At 38.0% G+C, this 16,489-nt stretch overlaps 1 protein-coding gene across 1 annotated transcript; it reads right to left on the reverse strand.

Moving 5' to 3' along the window:
- Positions 1-10,943: 10,943 nt before the first annotated feature.
- On the reverse strand, positions 10,944-12,632 carry LOC143690633 (syncytin-1-like). The gene has a single exon (XM_077168267.1). The coding sequence runs from the start codon at positions 12,630-12,632 to the stop codon at positions 10,944-10,946; it is 1,689 nt and encodes a 562-aa protein (XP_077024382.1).
- Positions 12,633-16,489: the final 3,857 nt, after the last annotated feature.

Below are 16,489 nucleotides of genomic sequence, written 5' to 3' on the forward strand. Positions count from 1 at the left end.
TACTTGAAAGCATTTAAGAATTAATTCAATGTGAGACATTTATAGATTGAATAACAATTAATTTGATGTGAGACTATTTATAGATTGAATCTCTAAGAAAGATTCACTTTTTCTACAAAAGTCATTTGTTATTAAAATTGGGATTATGCACTATTTAAAATAAGGGACCTAGCTGTTTTAGTTCTCATTACATCATATGCATTTTCTTACTTTTATATAAACATTAAACATTGTATTCTACTTTCTCATTATTTTACCGCTTTCCTTACCACTGGGCATTTGTAATACTTTGTAAAATCAGTGCGATATAGTAGTTAAAGATTATTAGATGGAGAGTGCACCTTCATGCACAGAATCTAAACTCTATCAGTTCTTAGATGTGTGACCTTGATCAAGTGTATAATTTTTCCTGATTGACTTTCTTCAACATAAGTGTAAAATAGTACTTCATTTGGTTTATGTGCACATTCAATAAGTCATTAAAACATTCATATTTGTGCCAAGAATTTAAGAAATGCTTGCAACTATTGATTCTAATTGTTATAAACAGTATAAAAAGGTTTTACTGTTTTGTAAACAAAATAAATATTTTCTTTAAGAATTTCCTGTATTTATTACTCACATACTGAAGTAAACCAAATGACATTGCATATAAGTGTTAGCTTTTAAGTAACTACATATGACCATGCATACATCAAACTTTTAGTTATCTCTAATCTATAGCAGTATCATATGGTTATTATGAGGTTTAAAAGATTTAATTAAATGTAAAGAACTTAGAAGAACAACTTATACATATAAAAGCACCAATAAAAACTAGCTATTATTTTATTATAATTATTAGTAGAAGTATGAATTCATAAATGCTTGCTTCTTTTAAAAAATTGCTGTTGATTTTAATCATAAATTGTTGTTGAATTTCATTACATGCCGTTATTTATATGTATTGGAATTCTACCATAATGTTCTTGTTAGACTTTGTAACTTGCAGAAACTGATTTTAGCTTCTTTAAATCATATATCATCTTTCAATGTTGAGGTAATACTTACTTGGTAATAGTTACATCTGTGAATATTTATACTATGCTGATTTTCATAAGGAAATATTTTAATTAATTTTGTATTTATATTTCCATAAATATAAATGTCCTGGGCCTCAGGACACTCAATACAGAAAAGATACAATGTATTTATTAAGTGAGATGGGTAATTATTCTATTTTACGAAAGTTTTTCCAGTCAAAGTTTTGATGTTGTGTTGTTCTTCAAAGTTTTAGCAAAATCACCCCTAAAATAATCTAGATATGGTAAAATTTTGTGTTTAGATATATAAGTCCATACTAAGTTGACTATATTTATTTCATTTGCTCTGTGTTCCTTTGGCAAAGGTTTTTTAACATGATTAAAAAGTATGTGATTTTTTTAAACATGATTAAAAAGTAATGATTTTTTAACATATTAGTAAAATGTTGTTCAAAATAATGTTTTGCTATTTCAATTTTTACTTAATGATTTGTTTACATTTATTAAAATGTGCTTCATTTTTATTTCCCTCCTTCTTGATCAATACTTACTAGTTTTGACTATTGTCCTTATTTTTTCAAATAAATAGCTCTTATTCACATTAAATCTCTGTTTTAATTATTGACGTTTGATTTTATATATTGATTATAAGCTATGTTTGACGTGAATTTGGTTCATTAATGGTACCTTATACTGATTTTACCATCTTGCCTGTGGAGATATATCATTATCCTTAATTCCCTTAATTGTCACTCTAAGTGTAATAACACAACTGTTTTGATGTTTGTTTCCATTATATTTTAATATATTTCCTTGTGTATATGTGAGTTTTGTTTCTGTTACTGGAAGAAAACCCTGTAAGTGAAGGCACATTCTCTTTTACCGACTTACCTGGAGTGACTAGAATGGTGCATATCCACTATAAGACCCTTTAGAAGAAACTCAATAATTGAGCCCTATATAAACCAACAAATAAACAAATATTAAAAAAAAAAAAGGAAAAAATGTGAGGTCAAAACTATAGCCAAACTGGAATATATCCTTTTAAATACAATCCATGAAACAAAAGAAGCAGAATCCTTTTCATTTTCCCTTGAAAGGCACAGAGGCCTAAAATTAGGAATAAAGGATAAAAAGTAAAAAAAAAAAATTAGAAAACACTTCCAGACTCTGTAGTTGAAAACATTTATATTACCAGAATAAGGTAATACCAAATTATAAAACAACAACTTTTGGGATAAGAATACCGGTATCTCTTCCTTTTTAAATATGTTCTCTCTTCTCTTCTTTTTTACCAATTTCACACAGCTACAAACACTTGCATTGTCAAGGCTGTTTAATATGTATTACAGTTTTAATCATATTTTAGTTTCACACACTTGACTTAAACCAATAAATAATTTTTAAATTATTACAATAAACTATGCACTATTAACTTCAGAGCTAGTTGTATAATAATAATTTAGTTTTATTTCATTTTCTAACGTTAAAGCAGATTATACTTAAGGAGAATGTGAAGTTTATTTTTCTTATACATAGAAACAGAGAGAGGGAGAGAAAGCACACAGCTTACTGAATATTTGGAATATATATACTTTGCTCTTCAGTTATTATTATTACCCATCCTCCCTTGCTGATAGCAGCACACTGTTAAAAGTTATATGGATGTGTTGTAGTACCTACAGCAAAGCAATACAAGAACTACACTGAAACACTCGTAAGCTATACAAAAATCCGGAGAGAATTCTAAAATATATTCAAATAATCAACAATGCCAAGAAAAAAGAAACAGAGGAACAAAGAGGAAACAAACAGAATAAAATAATAAGATGGATGATTTAATTGCTAACACATAAATAATTGCCTGAAATATACATGCTATAAATGTACAAATCAAAACACAGAACTTGGTCTAGTGGATAAAAACACAACCCAACTATTTGTTGTTCACATGAAACTTTATTTCTATGGCATAGATAGGTTGAAAATAAAATTGCAGAGGGTGGTGCAATGGCGACTCAGTGGCAGAATTCTCACCTACCATGCTGGAGACCTGGGTTCAATTCCCTGAACCTGCCTATCCAGAAAAAAAAAAAAAAAGAGGAAAAATAAAATTATGGAAAAATAATATACCATATAGATAACAATGAATGATTATATTAATATCTGTTAGATAGTAGACTTCAGAACAAATTAAATGAGCAGTGACAAAGATATTTTTGTAATTTGTTTTATATTCATCACCCTAAAAAGCTCCTTTCCTTTATCTATTCAATTCTACCACCTTCCTTCCTCCCTGTGAACCTCCTGGCAGTCATCAAATTTTTACTGTCTCTATAATTTCATATTTTCTGAATGTCAAATAACTGAAATCAAATAGTACGCAGACTTTCTCACTTCTATCACTTAGTCATGTATTTAAAGCACATCCATATTTTTTCATAGTTTTATTGCTCATAGTTTATCATGGAGTAATATTCTATTATATTGGTTGTGGGATGTGAAAATTTACTCATTATAAACAGCCTGCTAAGCTGGTCTTCATAAATTCCTGGGGAACATGATATGGCATAACTTGTGTAACCAATGACGTAACATGCATGTATCTACTCATGTGTCCCACAAGTGAAGTCACTTTGATGTTTTATGCATGCATCTAATTATGCACCCCATGAGTGAAGTCACTTGTCGGAAAAATGCCTCTTTTGTGTAATTTAGTATACAAGGGACTACGGCTCTGTAAGCATCAGAACAGAGTGGAGGAAGATGATTAAAGACAACCATTCTACCAGCAGCTCCTTGTGCTTTCTTTCAATTCACTACCAGACCAGAGCGACCACTCCTTAAACTGGAATGTGACATTTGGTGTAGTTGGCAGGATGAGCCGTGAGTGGCCCCTCTGCCCTGGAGGAAGACTGACCAGACCGGATATAGCCCTCCACTAGCTGTGGCGTCCCATAGCGGCTGTTTTGCTGCAGTGGTCTGCTCCAAAGTCTTGGAATCATGTGAATCCCACCCCACAGGGGAGTGTCAAGGCTTTAAAGGACTTTAAATCTGGTATCCAGGTTCCCCAGTGCAGGATGGTGGGGAAGTTGTCTTGGTTTTCTTTTACTATGCCGTGGGAGCAACGTAAGGAGGCTTTTTTAGCAGCACAAGAGCAAGTCTAGAGACTGCAGCAGAAGCAAGCTAAACTGGAAGTCTGCGTCTGAGCTCTACTGGAGAAGAAGCGGCAGCACCAGGGCTGCCTAAAATGGAGGTAGTTGAGAGTGAGTTGATGCCTTCCAAGGCAAGTATTCTTCTCTTGCTCTATACCCATCCCATAGTGAAGCAACAGGTTGAGCACGACCAGCTTGTGGCTCCGGGAAGTGGGCCAATGGGTCACCTAGAAGTTCACCATCAGACGCCATAAACGGAAAAACTCTGAGATCTCACCAAGCATGGCACAAACCTGGCAAGTGTAGTGCCTATAAGACAATGGGGCTGACATTCTAGCACTCTCAGAAATTGAAACGGCACAGTGAGAAGATGTGAAGGTACGGGAATGGGAGAAGGGATGTGCCCGGTAAAACAAGGGGTGGAGCTGCCATCCAAATAAAAGCCGCCTCGCAACCAAGTGGAAAGGGGCTGGAAAAACTAGTGGCCTCACCAAAGTATCTCAGGTGCAAATGTGAGTTAATTTAATAGCCACAGGGGTGAATCCAGAGACAATTGTTCAACGGCCCAATGAAGAATTACTGGCTTCCCGGCAGCGATACACGAAGCTAAAAGGAAAAAGGCAGGCTGAACTCTGCCCCTTGTGCTTGCATGACATTTTACGCTCCAGCAGCGGGGATGACGTGGACTTGATTGACTGATGTGTTGGCCAAGGGCCAGGTAGCAGGGAAATAGTGGAACTGAAAGCCACATGTAAAACTTTGGAGATACTGGTCCCCCCGCAATGTACGGCGTGTCTATGTTCTAGGGGACAGAGGGTCAGAATGCACTTTGTTATATGGAAATCGAGACTAATTTGACGGCCCTCTGACTCACTGCTGGATATGGAGGGTGCACAGTCCGTGTAAGACAAACCAACATGCTTGTGCGCTGAGCCTACACAGTATATATCTCTGCTATTCCTGAATATACATTAGGCATGGGTGTTTTACAAGGACTGACTTTAAAAGCCACCTAAGGAGAATTTTGGTTATGCATGTGAGTAGTAAAACCTGTGCTTAGAAATCATCCTCCCCATTCCCTGGTGGGCCTGCCTGAGCCCTGAAGAATTAAGATGAGGCAATATAGGTTGCCTGGAGGACAAAGGATCCTACAATTGGGAAAGGCAGGGAGGGATCCTGAAGACGGCCCACAGTCCTTTCAACTCCCCAGTTGTCCTGTCTGAAAGCTGGACAGCACATGGAGGATAATTGTTAATTACTGTGTGATCAATGAAGTCACTCCTCCCATGTACGCTGCAATATCGTGATGATTCATATAACGGATCAACTGACTCTTTGGGGCAGTGCCACCATGTGGTCTTGACAAATGTGCTTTTCTCCATTGATTTAAATGTTTAAAAAAAATTTTTTAAGTAAGAAAAAGGACTGTCATCGTAAAATTTAGAATTACCTTAGTCTGGCTATATAAGTGCAGAAACTTTTTCTTTTACAGAATAAAAACATGAGAAGAAATGGGCTTATAAGCTACTTTGTTTACAGCATAGCGTATATGGTAGGTTTTTTTAAAGAGTACTTAACATTGGCTTAAAACAAATTATATATGACCAATGAATATATTTTCAATTTTTTTTTTACAAATAAAGCTTAATTAAGTGAAGGTATTTTTTTCCCTCCAGGTTTGTTGTTTGATAGAAGCAATCGCAGAATTTTGAGAACAAAAAAAAGCAAAAACACAATTTTTCTGAATGAACAGAGGTTTTCATTCACCCAATAAAAACATTATGAGGCACTTGCTCCTTATATTTGAAAATGAGAGGCTTGGAAAATTTGGGAAACATAGATATCCAAAAAGAGGGAAACTCTTTGTATGAGAACTGCAGAGAATTATCGTAACAAGAAGATAATATAGTACAGTAAATGAATATGTGATTTGAAATCAAATAGGAAAGATGTATAATGACATATCTATTGCACTGTTTAGCCTATATATATTATTTTTAAAGCAGTTTTGTACTGACTCATTTGGCCTTTCAGATACACTTTCAAAATAGCCCATTGAAAACTTGTGGTTGAGGTGACTTTTAATTTTCTTTCTAGATCTTACAGAAGATTAAATACATTCATGATTTAATACAAAGCTAAACAGTGTACATTCTGCTGGCTGGGGTTGACAAATAATTCAAACGGGCAATTTGTGTTCTTACTTTTTTTATTTATGACCCATGTTTTTAATATATCAGGAAACCTGACTATCATCCTCACCCTTCTTGATTCCCAAATTAAACCACCTATGTACTTTTCTCTGAAGCGTTTTTTCCTTTAAGACATCTCAAAGATATCAACTTGCATTCCTAAATTCCTCATCAGCATAGCAACAAAAGACAGTACAATTACTTCAAATTGTTTTGAAGTTCAATTATTTCTATACATTTTAAATTTGGAGCGCAGAGTTATTAGCAGCCATGCCCTAGGACTACTATGTAGCCATCTGCAAACCTCTGCATTATACAACCATCATGAGCAGCAGAGTCTGCACCAAGTTGGACATTCTTTCTTAGTTGCCTCCATTTTGGGATGTCCTTCCAGGAGTCAGCATGGATTTCTGTAATGACAATATCATTGATCATTTTATATGTGACGATGGCCCTGTCCTTCAGCTCTCTCATGGAGATACCAGGTACATATAGTATCTTCAGTTTTAGTTTAACTTTAGTGACACTTCTTGCCACCCTCATGCTAGTGATTATCTCAGATACAATAATCGCAAGGATAGTTTTGAAGATTCCATTTGCACAGAAAAAGAAAAAGGCATTCTAATGCTATAAACCATTTTGGAATAACATGCTCCTGAATTCTACACTTTTCAATGGGTTCTTCTAGATCTAGATGTCCTTTGAGACAACATCTTTCTGCTCATAATTTCAACTCTCTGATTAATCTATGTTTTACACATTTCAAAACAAAAGTTAAATGCCCCTATTTTTTCATGTCTTCCTAACTTAGAAAAGTATAAGTGTCCAGAATTGGTTCTTATACTACATGTAACCCCATGTAGTAGAATGTTTGGCCTATTCTTAATTATTGTAATTGATTGTACTGAATTTACCATTTCACAATAGAATATCTAATTTATTCTTTATAAATTTCCCATGAGGTAGATATTTTGACCTCCACATTTTATAGATGAGACAACTAATGTTGAGAGAAATTAAGAAATATGTCCAATGTCACAGAAATAGTAAGGTAAAGCCTGTATTCAAATAAATATAATCTGATTACAGAGCACATGTGCTTAATTTCTCTGCCTTCTGATAATAGATGTAACTTATTGACCACTGTATGATACATTTACATTTTTACAGTGACATACTATCTTAGAGAATTTTCAGTATCAATATATAGTTGTTTTTTATGTCACCTGATTTACCTTGAACAATAAGCTTGGGTTTAATTGCAAAATGATACCCAAAACATTCTTAAGGAATGAAGTCAATATATTCAATATTTGGAATTCACTGAAGAACTTTTTCTGATCTACAGCATCTTATAATTCTTTTTGAGTGCTTTGTCTCATTAAGTTGGGAAAGGAGAGAAGAACAGAGGCTATGAAACTCCTTGATGCCATTCGTGGCACATTTCTTTGTTTAAACCAGGGCCTTTTGTCACTTCTGAATTTTCTGGTTAACTGCCGGTTTTCAAATGTTTTAGATTTATGTGGTAATGGTTTGTTGGTGAATAGTGACTTCCTATTCAAATATCACTAATGTTATTTGGCCTTTAAAAATGTCATCAAAGAATAAATAGATGTAATTTTTTCCTAGATACAGATAAAACAAGGTGTATGCTAAGGAAGATGATAATAATTCTGGGGTATTGTGCACTGCGTTTTAAATTTATCATGTCCTCATGTGTAGCGGAACATCAATTATACATAGTCCATGCAATTGATAAAGGAGAGCACAACTGCAGATCAGTCAGCACTCTACCTTCAAATGGGCAATCTCCTGTAATCCATGACTATTTTTATTTTTCAGTTGGAACCTGAAGTACAGTCTTGAAAAATCTCTCTCAGGCGTAGTGGAGTAGAAGTTAGTTGCTCTTATGTGGTGAATACTTTGTGCCATTTTCTTAAAGTTCCAAAAATGTTTCTTCCTAGTTCGAGGACACAAAAAATAATGATACTTCAGAGTTCACCAATATACTCTTGGAATTCACTAATAATTTTGCCCAACAGATTTGAAACTCATAACCCACCACAAAGGTAAATATTAATATTTATCCTTTACATATGTTTAAATTGATATTCCAAAATCACTTGGCTCTTGATTCATGGTTTGTAAAACAAATATAGAACCTCAGATTGTAAAAGCCATGAATCCAGAGAGTAGACAAGCTTGAAGTGGTAAAATTCTACAGTGAATTCCTAAATAAATGTCTTCTGTTTGATATTAATATTCTTCCTATAATATTCATATTTATTGTTGCAATTCAAATCCTACTTTGCCTCATTTTCCTCACACTTATTCATCTTCCTTATGAATATTTCAAGAATGACACTTTTCTAATGTGAAATACCATGTTTCTTCAAATAGTGTGGTAATCCCAGACTGTCATTAAAATCTTCTGCCACGCCTTTCAAATTATAGATTTGAATCAGTCCATTTTCTTGCCAAAATTTCCATTAACTGCCTTATGAATCCATCTTTTAGGCTGGCTAGTCTGTTGCTTCAAAGTATTTCCAGTAGCACAGATTCTTGAAGACGATTGTATAAAGGTATAATGTTTTCATTGTGACTCTGTGATTGTGAAAACCTTGTGTCTGAGCTCCTTATATCCAGGGTATGGACAGATAAGTAAAAAAATATGGATGAATAAATAAATAATAGGGGGATAAGGGTAAAATAAATTGGGTAGGTGGAAATAGTAGTGGTCAATGAGAGGAAGGGGTAAGATATATGGTATGTATGAGTGTTTACCTTTTTTTTATTTCTTCTGAAATTATGCAAATATATTAAAAATGATTATGGTGATGAATATATAACTATGATGGCATTGTGAGTAATTGATTGTACACATATATAGAATATATATCTATATAGAATATATATGTGTGAAGATTTCTCAGTAAAAATATATATAAAAAAGAAATTGACAGAAAAAAGATATTTGTTGAAGGCCATAAAATTTTTCAATGAGCAAAAATAAAACAACAGATTTAAATCCAAAGCAATGGGTTTCCATGTCTAATAAAAGCCTGTAGGGGGCAGTGCAATGGTGGTTCAGTGGCAGAATTTCTGCCTGTCATTCCAGCGAACAGGATTCAATTCCTGGTGCCTGCTCATGCAAAAGAAAAAAAAAAAATTAGGGCGGGCCACGGTGGTTCAGCAGGTAAGAGTGCTTGCCTGCCATGCCCGAGGACCCGGGTTGGCTTCCCGGGGCCTGCCCATGTAAAAAAAAATTATGGGGAATACATTACCTGCAAAATATATTTGTTGACATATACTGTTTGCATAGTGACATCACTGATAAAATCTCATCAAAATCATCAAGTCTTTCTCCTAAAGGTAATATTTATTGTACTAAAATCTATGCACATTTCAAGTGAAAATAATTAGAATTGAAATATCTTTCAATTTTCCCTGAGCTTGCCACATCCCTGAGAAACTAAAAAGTATATTTTCAGTTAAATTACTATGTTCCACAGAGAACAGTGAACACCAGGGATCAATAATATCAAGCTTATAATCCATAAAATGAGTCTGTATAGGCATTATAGATACTTTTCTTAAATTTTAAATTATGACACCATAAGTTTTTCAGTCCACACACTAAAATTATGGATTTAAAAAGGAACTTGCATAAAAATGTCCTCTGAAGTTTCTAGTTCCATAATTATAAAATACTTCTGGAAAGAGAGTATGCAATGAAAACTTTCATCATCATGAAAATTCCTAAGAATCAACACAGGATTTCTAAAGGGTCTCTACTAATAAAAGGAAAGTAGAGTTGTATTTAGAAAATAAATATTAGAAAGGGAGAATAAGAAAATCAAAATAGTTACCATCAGCACCATGCCTGTGTGTCCCAACCTGCAGGACAGTCAATGGGGTCCGCCACCTGCTGAGGGAAGAATGGCTATGGGACAGAGAGACACAAGAAGGACAGCAAGACAGGATTCTGATCAAGCTGCAAATTTTATTAAGCAAGCCGGGTGTATATACACCGACTTGGGGAGGGAAGTAGGGTATGTGGAGCATTATGATAGGAGGGAGTTCGCGCCGGCGGGAAGGGTTAGTTAGATGATTGGTGGCGCTTATTGTCAGGGGAAAAAGGGGCAGAACAGACTCTTGGCGGGAACCTATTTCCGTGAAGAACCTTGTTGTAATATGTAGGTGCTATTGCATCAGCCAGGGTGGCCATGTTGGCTTAATCGCCATCTTAGGCTAGCCTCTGGTCCCCAACATCTCCTCCCTTTGTTTGATTTGACAGGGAAGGAGTAGGACATTTATTGTCCTTTGGCTTTAACCGGCTGGGGGAAATAGAGGCCTCATTCCCCAAGTTGTTGGTGGCTCTGTTTTTCTGGGGAAAGGAATTATTGCAGAGCAAACCTTTGTGCAAATGAGGCATATTCCTCAAGGAGCTCGAAACGGCCTATTTGATCATTTGGCCCTCCTTTGCAGTGCTTTGCCTCGCACCCAGCAGTACCAATCACAGCGTAAACTGGAAGCATATTTTCGAGTTATATGCTGCTCCCGTAGGAGGGGGTTTACAGAGGGTAGATGTTTTCTTGGCCTTCCAGGGTCATGCCTTGGTCCTGGAGATGGAGCCTTTGGTAATGCACCTGAATGGGCCTCCCTAGGGATGAGTTAACTTGATCCTTTACAAGCTGGAGTATTTTCCTTATAATGGCAGGTGCAATAGATATTATAAGAAGTAGGGTTATTAAAGGGCCTAATATAGGGAGGAGGTAAGGCAATAGTCCATTAAATGCACTCCATAGAGGAGATTCAGCCAGTTCTTGTCTTCTTTTTTCCAATTCTTCCTGCAGCTTCTTAATTTTGTCTCTGACGATGCCGGATTTATTTGTATAGAAGCAGCAGCGTTCCTGTAAAGCCAAACATATTCCCCCCTTTTCCGCGGTTAATAAATCTAGCCCTCTACGATTTTGTAGGACTACCTCGGCAAGAGAGTCTAACTGGTCTTGAACGTCCTGAATGGTGCTTGATAAAGCTTGCACTTCCCCAATTAATTGTTTGGATAATTTAGTATATTGTGTGACAGAAACCCCTAGACCAGCAGATCCAGTACCTAAAGCTCTAAGAATACCCATCATAGCTAGGAGGGGGAGCATTTGCATGGCCCTTTTTTGGCGGCCAGCAATAAGGTCTAATCTGGGGATAGGTACTGGCTCCTCCCCTCTGATGATATCGATATTAGGAAGGAGTATACTTAAGACACATAACCCAGTCCAATTTTGTGGGAGTGCAGTATAAGCAAGGCTACCACCACATATGAATACAGTGCCGTTAGTGGGACAGAGGGGATTAGAGCTATTGATTGTCTCCTGACAATCAATAGAGAGCACGCCGAGATCTATCTCATTACTATCATTAGTGGATGGCGAGGAGAAGCAAAGAGTGCTGTTTTCAAACTCAAGCAGCACTTGGAATGGTATGGAGATACTGCAAGAGCTAGAGAAGTTGCTATAGGTATTATTGCGTGGTGGCAAGGCAAGGGGCAGGGGGCCTCCCATCCGTAGGCAAAGCCAGCAATCAGATGCCAATTCTGGTTTGGAGATATTGAGTAATTTCCAAGTGGCAGTTAAAATGTCATACGTTCGGGGGTCTAGATCTATATTTTGGATTTTTATTTTTGCTAGCGGGTGATAATGGAGCTGAGGATATAAATGATCAATTATTGCTTGTAATTGTTTTTTAGCTACGAGCTCTCTAGCTTGATCTTGGGGTCCTCCTCCGTCTGACATGTGTATTGGGGGTGTAGGTGACCAGCACACCTCCTTCCCTATTGCGGCGTCATTTCCGCCACAGTTGCTTAGTTGGAGCTTAGAGTTGCCTATTCCTTCAGGCGGCTTAAACATTAAATCTGTGCAAGATAATTTAGTAAAATAGTAAGTTTTGTTATTGCTTTTGTCTATGCACTGTGAATACGCTGTATAGCATTGGGTATGAAGAGAGGAATATATTTGGGTGCAAGTACACTTTGGTAATACCCCATTAATGGGGGATGCTAGATTAGGGAGCTTCACACAGACCCATCTTTGATTTTTCTCTACCTCGGAGGCGTGACCATGTAATAGGTAGGCTACCTTCTCCCCACAACTTTGCTGCAATGAGTATGTTCCCGTCAAGGGGGTGTTCTGAACTGTTTCTCTACAATCACACGCAGTATTATGGATCTTGTTCACCAGTTTTTGGATGGCTTGTGGGTCATCCATGCCACCAAAAGTATATTTTAGGAGCAAGCATAAGATGACAAGTCTAGAGGGGAATGTTAATAAAGCCATTCTAATAAAGGCTATCTGTTCCTTTGATTAAGGGAGAAAAACTAGCAGGGTAATGCACCCTATAGTGCATAGAAATGTTACGGCGAGCAAAATTCTTTCTAATAGATTCCAGTCTTTTGGGGCAACTTCTGCTAGTATTGCTGCGAACACTAGGGCTAGAAGACAAATTAGTAAGAGCCAGTAATTCATGTGGTATTAGTGATGGGGTAAACCTGTAAGTAGGACTCCTTCTGGCTTCCGGTTGTGTGTAGGCTGGCTGCGTCCGGGTAGGCTATAGCAGGATTTGTTGAAGCGCTGAAAGAGAGAAGAAAAACATTTTTCTCAGGGAGAGACTTCCACCCTGGAGAGATTATTATTAGAAGGACGGGGGGAAGGTGTCTTAGGGGTTAGTTCCGATAGTGGAGAATCAATATGTTTTATTAGTCTTTCTGGAAGCCAGCAAGGGCCTTCCTTTTCTTGATCATATATGCAAGCAGAGCCTCGTCCCCAAATAATTATGGGGTCAGGCCCATTCCATTTTGATGTTAAGGGGTCACGCCACATAACAGTGGCCTGATTTGTAGAGGTTTCCGAATGGCAATGTTGGTCGGCTGCGGAACGCCCATTGGTGTCAACTGATAGAAAATTGAGAACAAAAAGTGCATGGTGAAGGAGGTCATGAGGGCGCTGCTTCATCAGGGAGAGAGTGCTATTTTTCAGGCATCCTAGGGTATTTTTCAGGGTGCGATGTGCTCGCTCAATTATTCCCTGTCCCTGAGGATTATAGGGGATTCCTGTAACATGTTTAATATTAAGTTGTAGGCAAAAGTTTTGGAAGTTTTTTCCTGTATAGCCAGGCCCATTATCTGTTTTGATGGTTTTTGGCTGACCTAAAACAGAAAAACAGTATAGTAGATGGGATTGAACATCCTTTGAGGCTTCTCCAGTATGGAGGCTGGCCACAATGAACCCACTGAAGGTATCTATGCTGACATGCACATATTTTAGCTTACCAAACTCTGGTAAGTGCGTGACATCCATTTGCCAAAGTTCATTAGGGATTAGTCCTCTGTGGTTGACTCCCAAGTGTGGGACCAGCAATTCAGTGACACAGTTTTTGCAGGCTTTGACTATGGATCTTGTCTGTTCCCTAGAGAGGCAGTATTTGTGGCAGAGGGTGGTTGCATTTAAATGGTGTTGAGCATGGGCTTTTGTGGCTGCTTCAAGTGGGTTGAGGATGGCTAGATGAACTGAGCAAGTGGCTGCATCCGCTAGGGCATTGCCCTCAGTGAGTGGGCTAGGTAGGTCCAAATGTGCTGTGAGGTGTACTATATAGAAAGGAAGGTGGCGCTGGTGGATAAGCTTTTGTAGGGTTGAGAATAACTGAGTAGTGTTGGTGGAGGGTTTGATAAAATGTGTTGTTTCCAAGAGGGGGATAGACTGTGCGATGTAGGCACTATCAGTGTATAGATTAAACGGTTGGGTCTGGAGTGTTTGAAAGATGTGTAAGACTGCATAAAGTTCAACGAGTTGAGCCGATGTGTAAGGGGATGGAAGGGGGGTGGCCTTGCCCTGAATTACATAGGCGGCGGTGCCATTGGCAGAGCCATCCGTGAAAACTGTGAGCGCTGGGGTGATAGGTGTTTGTGATGTGACCCGAGGGAAGACAAACTGATGAGTTTTAGCAAACTGGATTATAGGATCACTTGGATAATGATTTTCCAAATTGCCTGAAAAGGAAACAAAAGCAATGGCCCATTCATCATTTGTTTGAGATAGCCATTGTATTTGTTCTAGTGTATATGGGAGAATGATGGTATCAGGGTCCCTTCCGAATAACTGGAGGCTCGTTCATCAGCCTTTCATTAGGAGGGAGACAGTTAAAGATGGATATGGGAAGAGAACTTTGCTCGGTGTGGAGGAAAGGTGTACCCAGTACAAAGGTGAGCCTTTATTTGTGGGAGACTTTGGATTAGGTTGCCAAAAAACCCCTGTTGGTGCATGAGGCGTGGGAAGAATGATAAAGTATAATGGTTGGTCATAGTGTATTTGATAACAGGCTTGATTTTGGATAGCTGATTCTACAATGGTTAGTGCTCGAGCGGCCTCCTTCGTTAAAATCCGAGGGGAGGAAGGACTGGGGTCACCTTTTAGTAAGTCTGTAAGGGGTGCGATTTCCTCAGTTGTTAATTTTAAATAAGGACGGAGCCACTGGATGTCACCTAAAAGTTTTTGAAAGTCATTTAGGGTTGTTAAGTGATTGGTTTGTAAATGGATTTTTGGCGTTAGGACACACTCTTGATGGAGTTCAAAACCTAGATATGAGAATGGATTTGAAACTTGTATTTTGTCTGGGGCTATTGAGAGGCCCATTGCTTTCAGGCATTTTAAGAGCATTAGAAAGCAGGTATGTAAGTCAGTAATTGTTTGGCTGGCAATTAAAATATCGTCCATGTAATGGAGGATATAGTTGCATGGCCATTGAGCTCTAACGGGACGGATGGCGTCGGAAACAAATTTTTGGCACAGTGTTGGGCTGTTAGCCATGCCTTGCAGAAGAACTTTCCATTGTAAGCGAGGCATGGGGGCTTGAAAATTAGTTTGAGGGACGCTAAAGGCGAAGTATTGTCTGTCCTTTGGATGGAGGGGTATAGAAAAGAAACAGTCTTTAAGGTCAATAATTATTTTGTGCCAATTTGCAGGGATAGCAACTGGCGAGGGAAGGCCAGGCTGAAGCGCCCCCATGGGGACCATTACTTTATTGATGGTGCGTAAGTCCTGTATTAGTCACCATTTGCCAGATTTTTTCTTAACAACGAAAATTGGAGTGTTCCAGGGCGAGTGGGTAGGTTCAATATGCCCGGCATGAAGTTGTTCCTGTACTAACCATATAGCTGCCAGGGTTTTATCTAAGGTTAATGGCCATTGATCAACCCACACAGGATTCATGGTTTTCCAAGAGATTTTTGTTGCGTGGGGTACAGGAATGTCAATGACCATCATGGTAAATTTGGATTGTAACCTAGTCCTGTCCTGTCCCTTCGCGGGAATGTCATTATGGGTTGTTTTATGGCCTGGTTATTTTTCCCCAAACCTTGCCCAGGGAAATGCTGCATTTTCAGCATTTGTGCAGTGACAGCATCGTTTGGACTATGCATGATAATTTTCATTTGACTTAAAATATCTTGGCCCCACAGGTTTACCGGTAGGTCAGGTACGATATACGGTAAGACATCTCCTGTGTTGCCCTCCTCATCTTCCCATTTTAATAATTGAGCGCTTACAAGGGGTTCATTTTGGCCTTCAATTATAGTATGAGTGGAAGTGAGGGGCCAAACTTTAGGCCAGTGTTTTGAGGAGATGACAGTAGCATCAGCTCCAGTATCAATAAGACCTGTAAAGGGTTTTCCATTGAGTTTTAAACATAAGGTTGGTTTTTCTTTCATAATAGGTTGGACCCAATAAGCATCTAATGACCCAAAACTGTTTTTTGAGTGATAGGCTTTTTTAAAATTAGTATTGATATGTTGAAGGGGGAGCAAAATGAGTTGTGCCACCCGATCGCCAGTATGGATGGGAACGAGGTCATAGTTAGTGGCAGCAATAATTTGAATTTCCCCTGTATAATCATTATCAATTATTCCCGGGGTGATTTGGAGGCCTTGCAAGGCGGCACTAGCCCTTCCTAGTACTAGACCAAAAATGTTAGGAGGTAATGGCCCATAGACTCACGTAGGGATAAGTAAGGGCGATGTTTCTGGGGTTAGTATTGAGTCGGAGGAGGCACAGAGGTCCAACCCCGCACTCCC

This window comes from Tamandua tetradactyla, chromosome 7 (genome assembly GCF_023851605.1).
Source record: "Tamandua tetradactyla isolate mTamTet1 chromosome 7, mTamTet1.pri, whole genome shotgun sequence".
Lineage (NCBI taxonomy): Eukaryota > Metazoa > Chordata > Mammalia > Pilosa > Myrmecophagidae > Tamandua > Tamandua tetradactyla.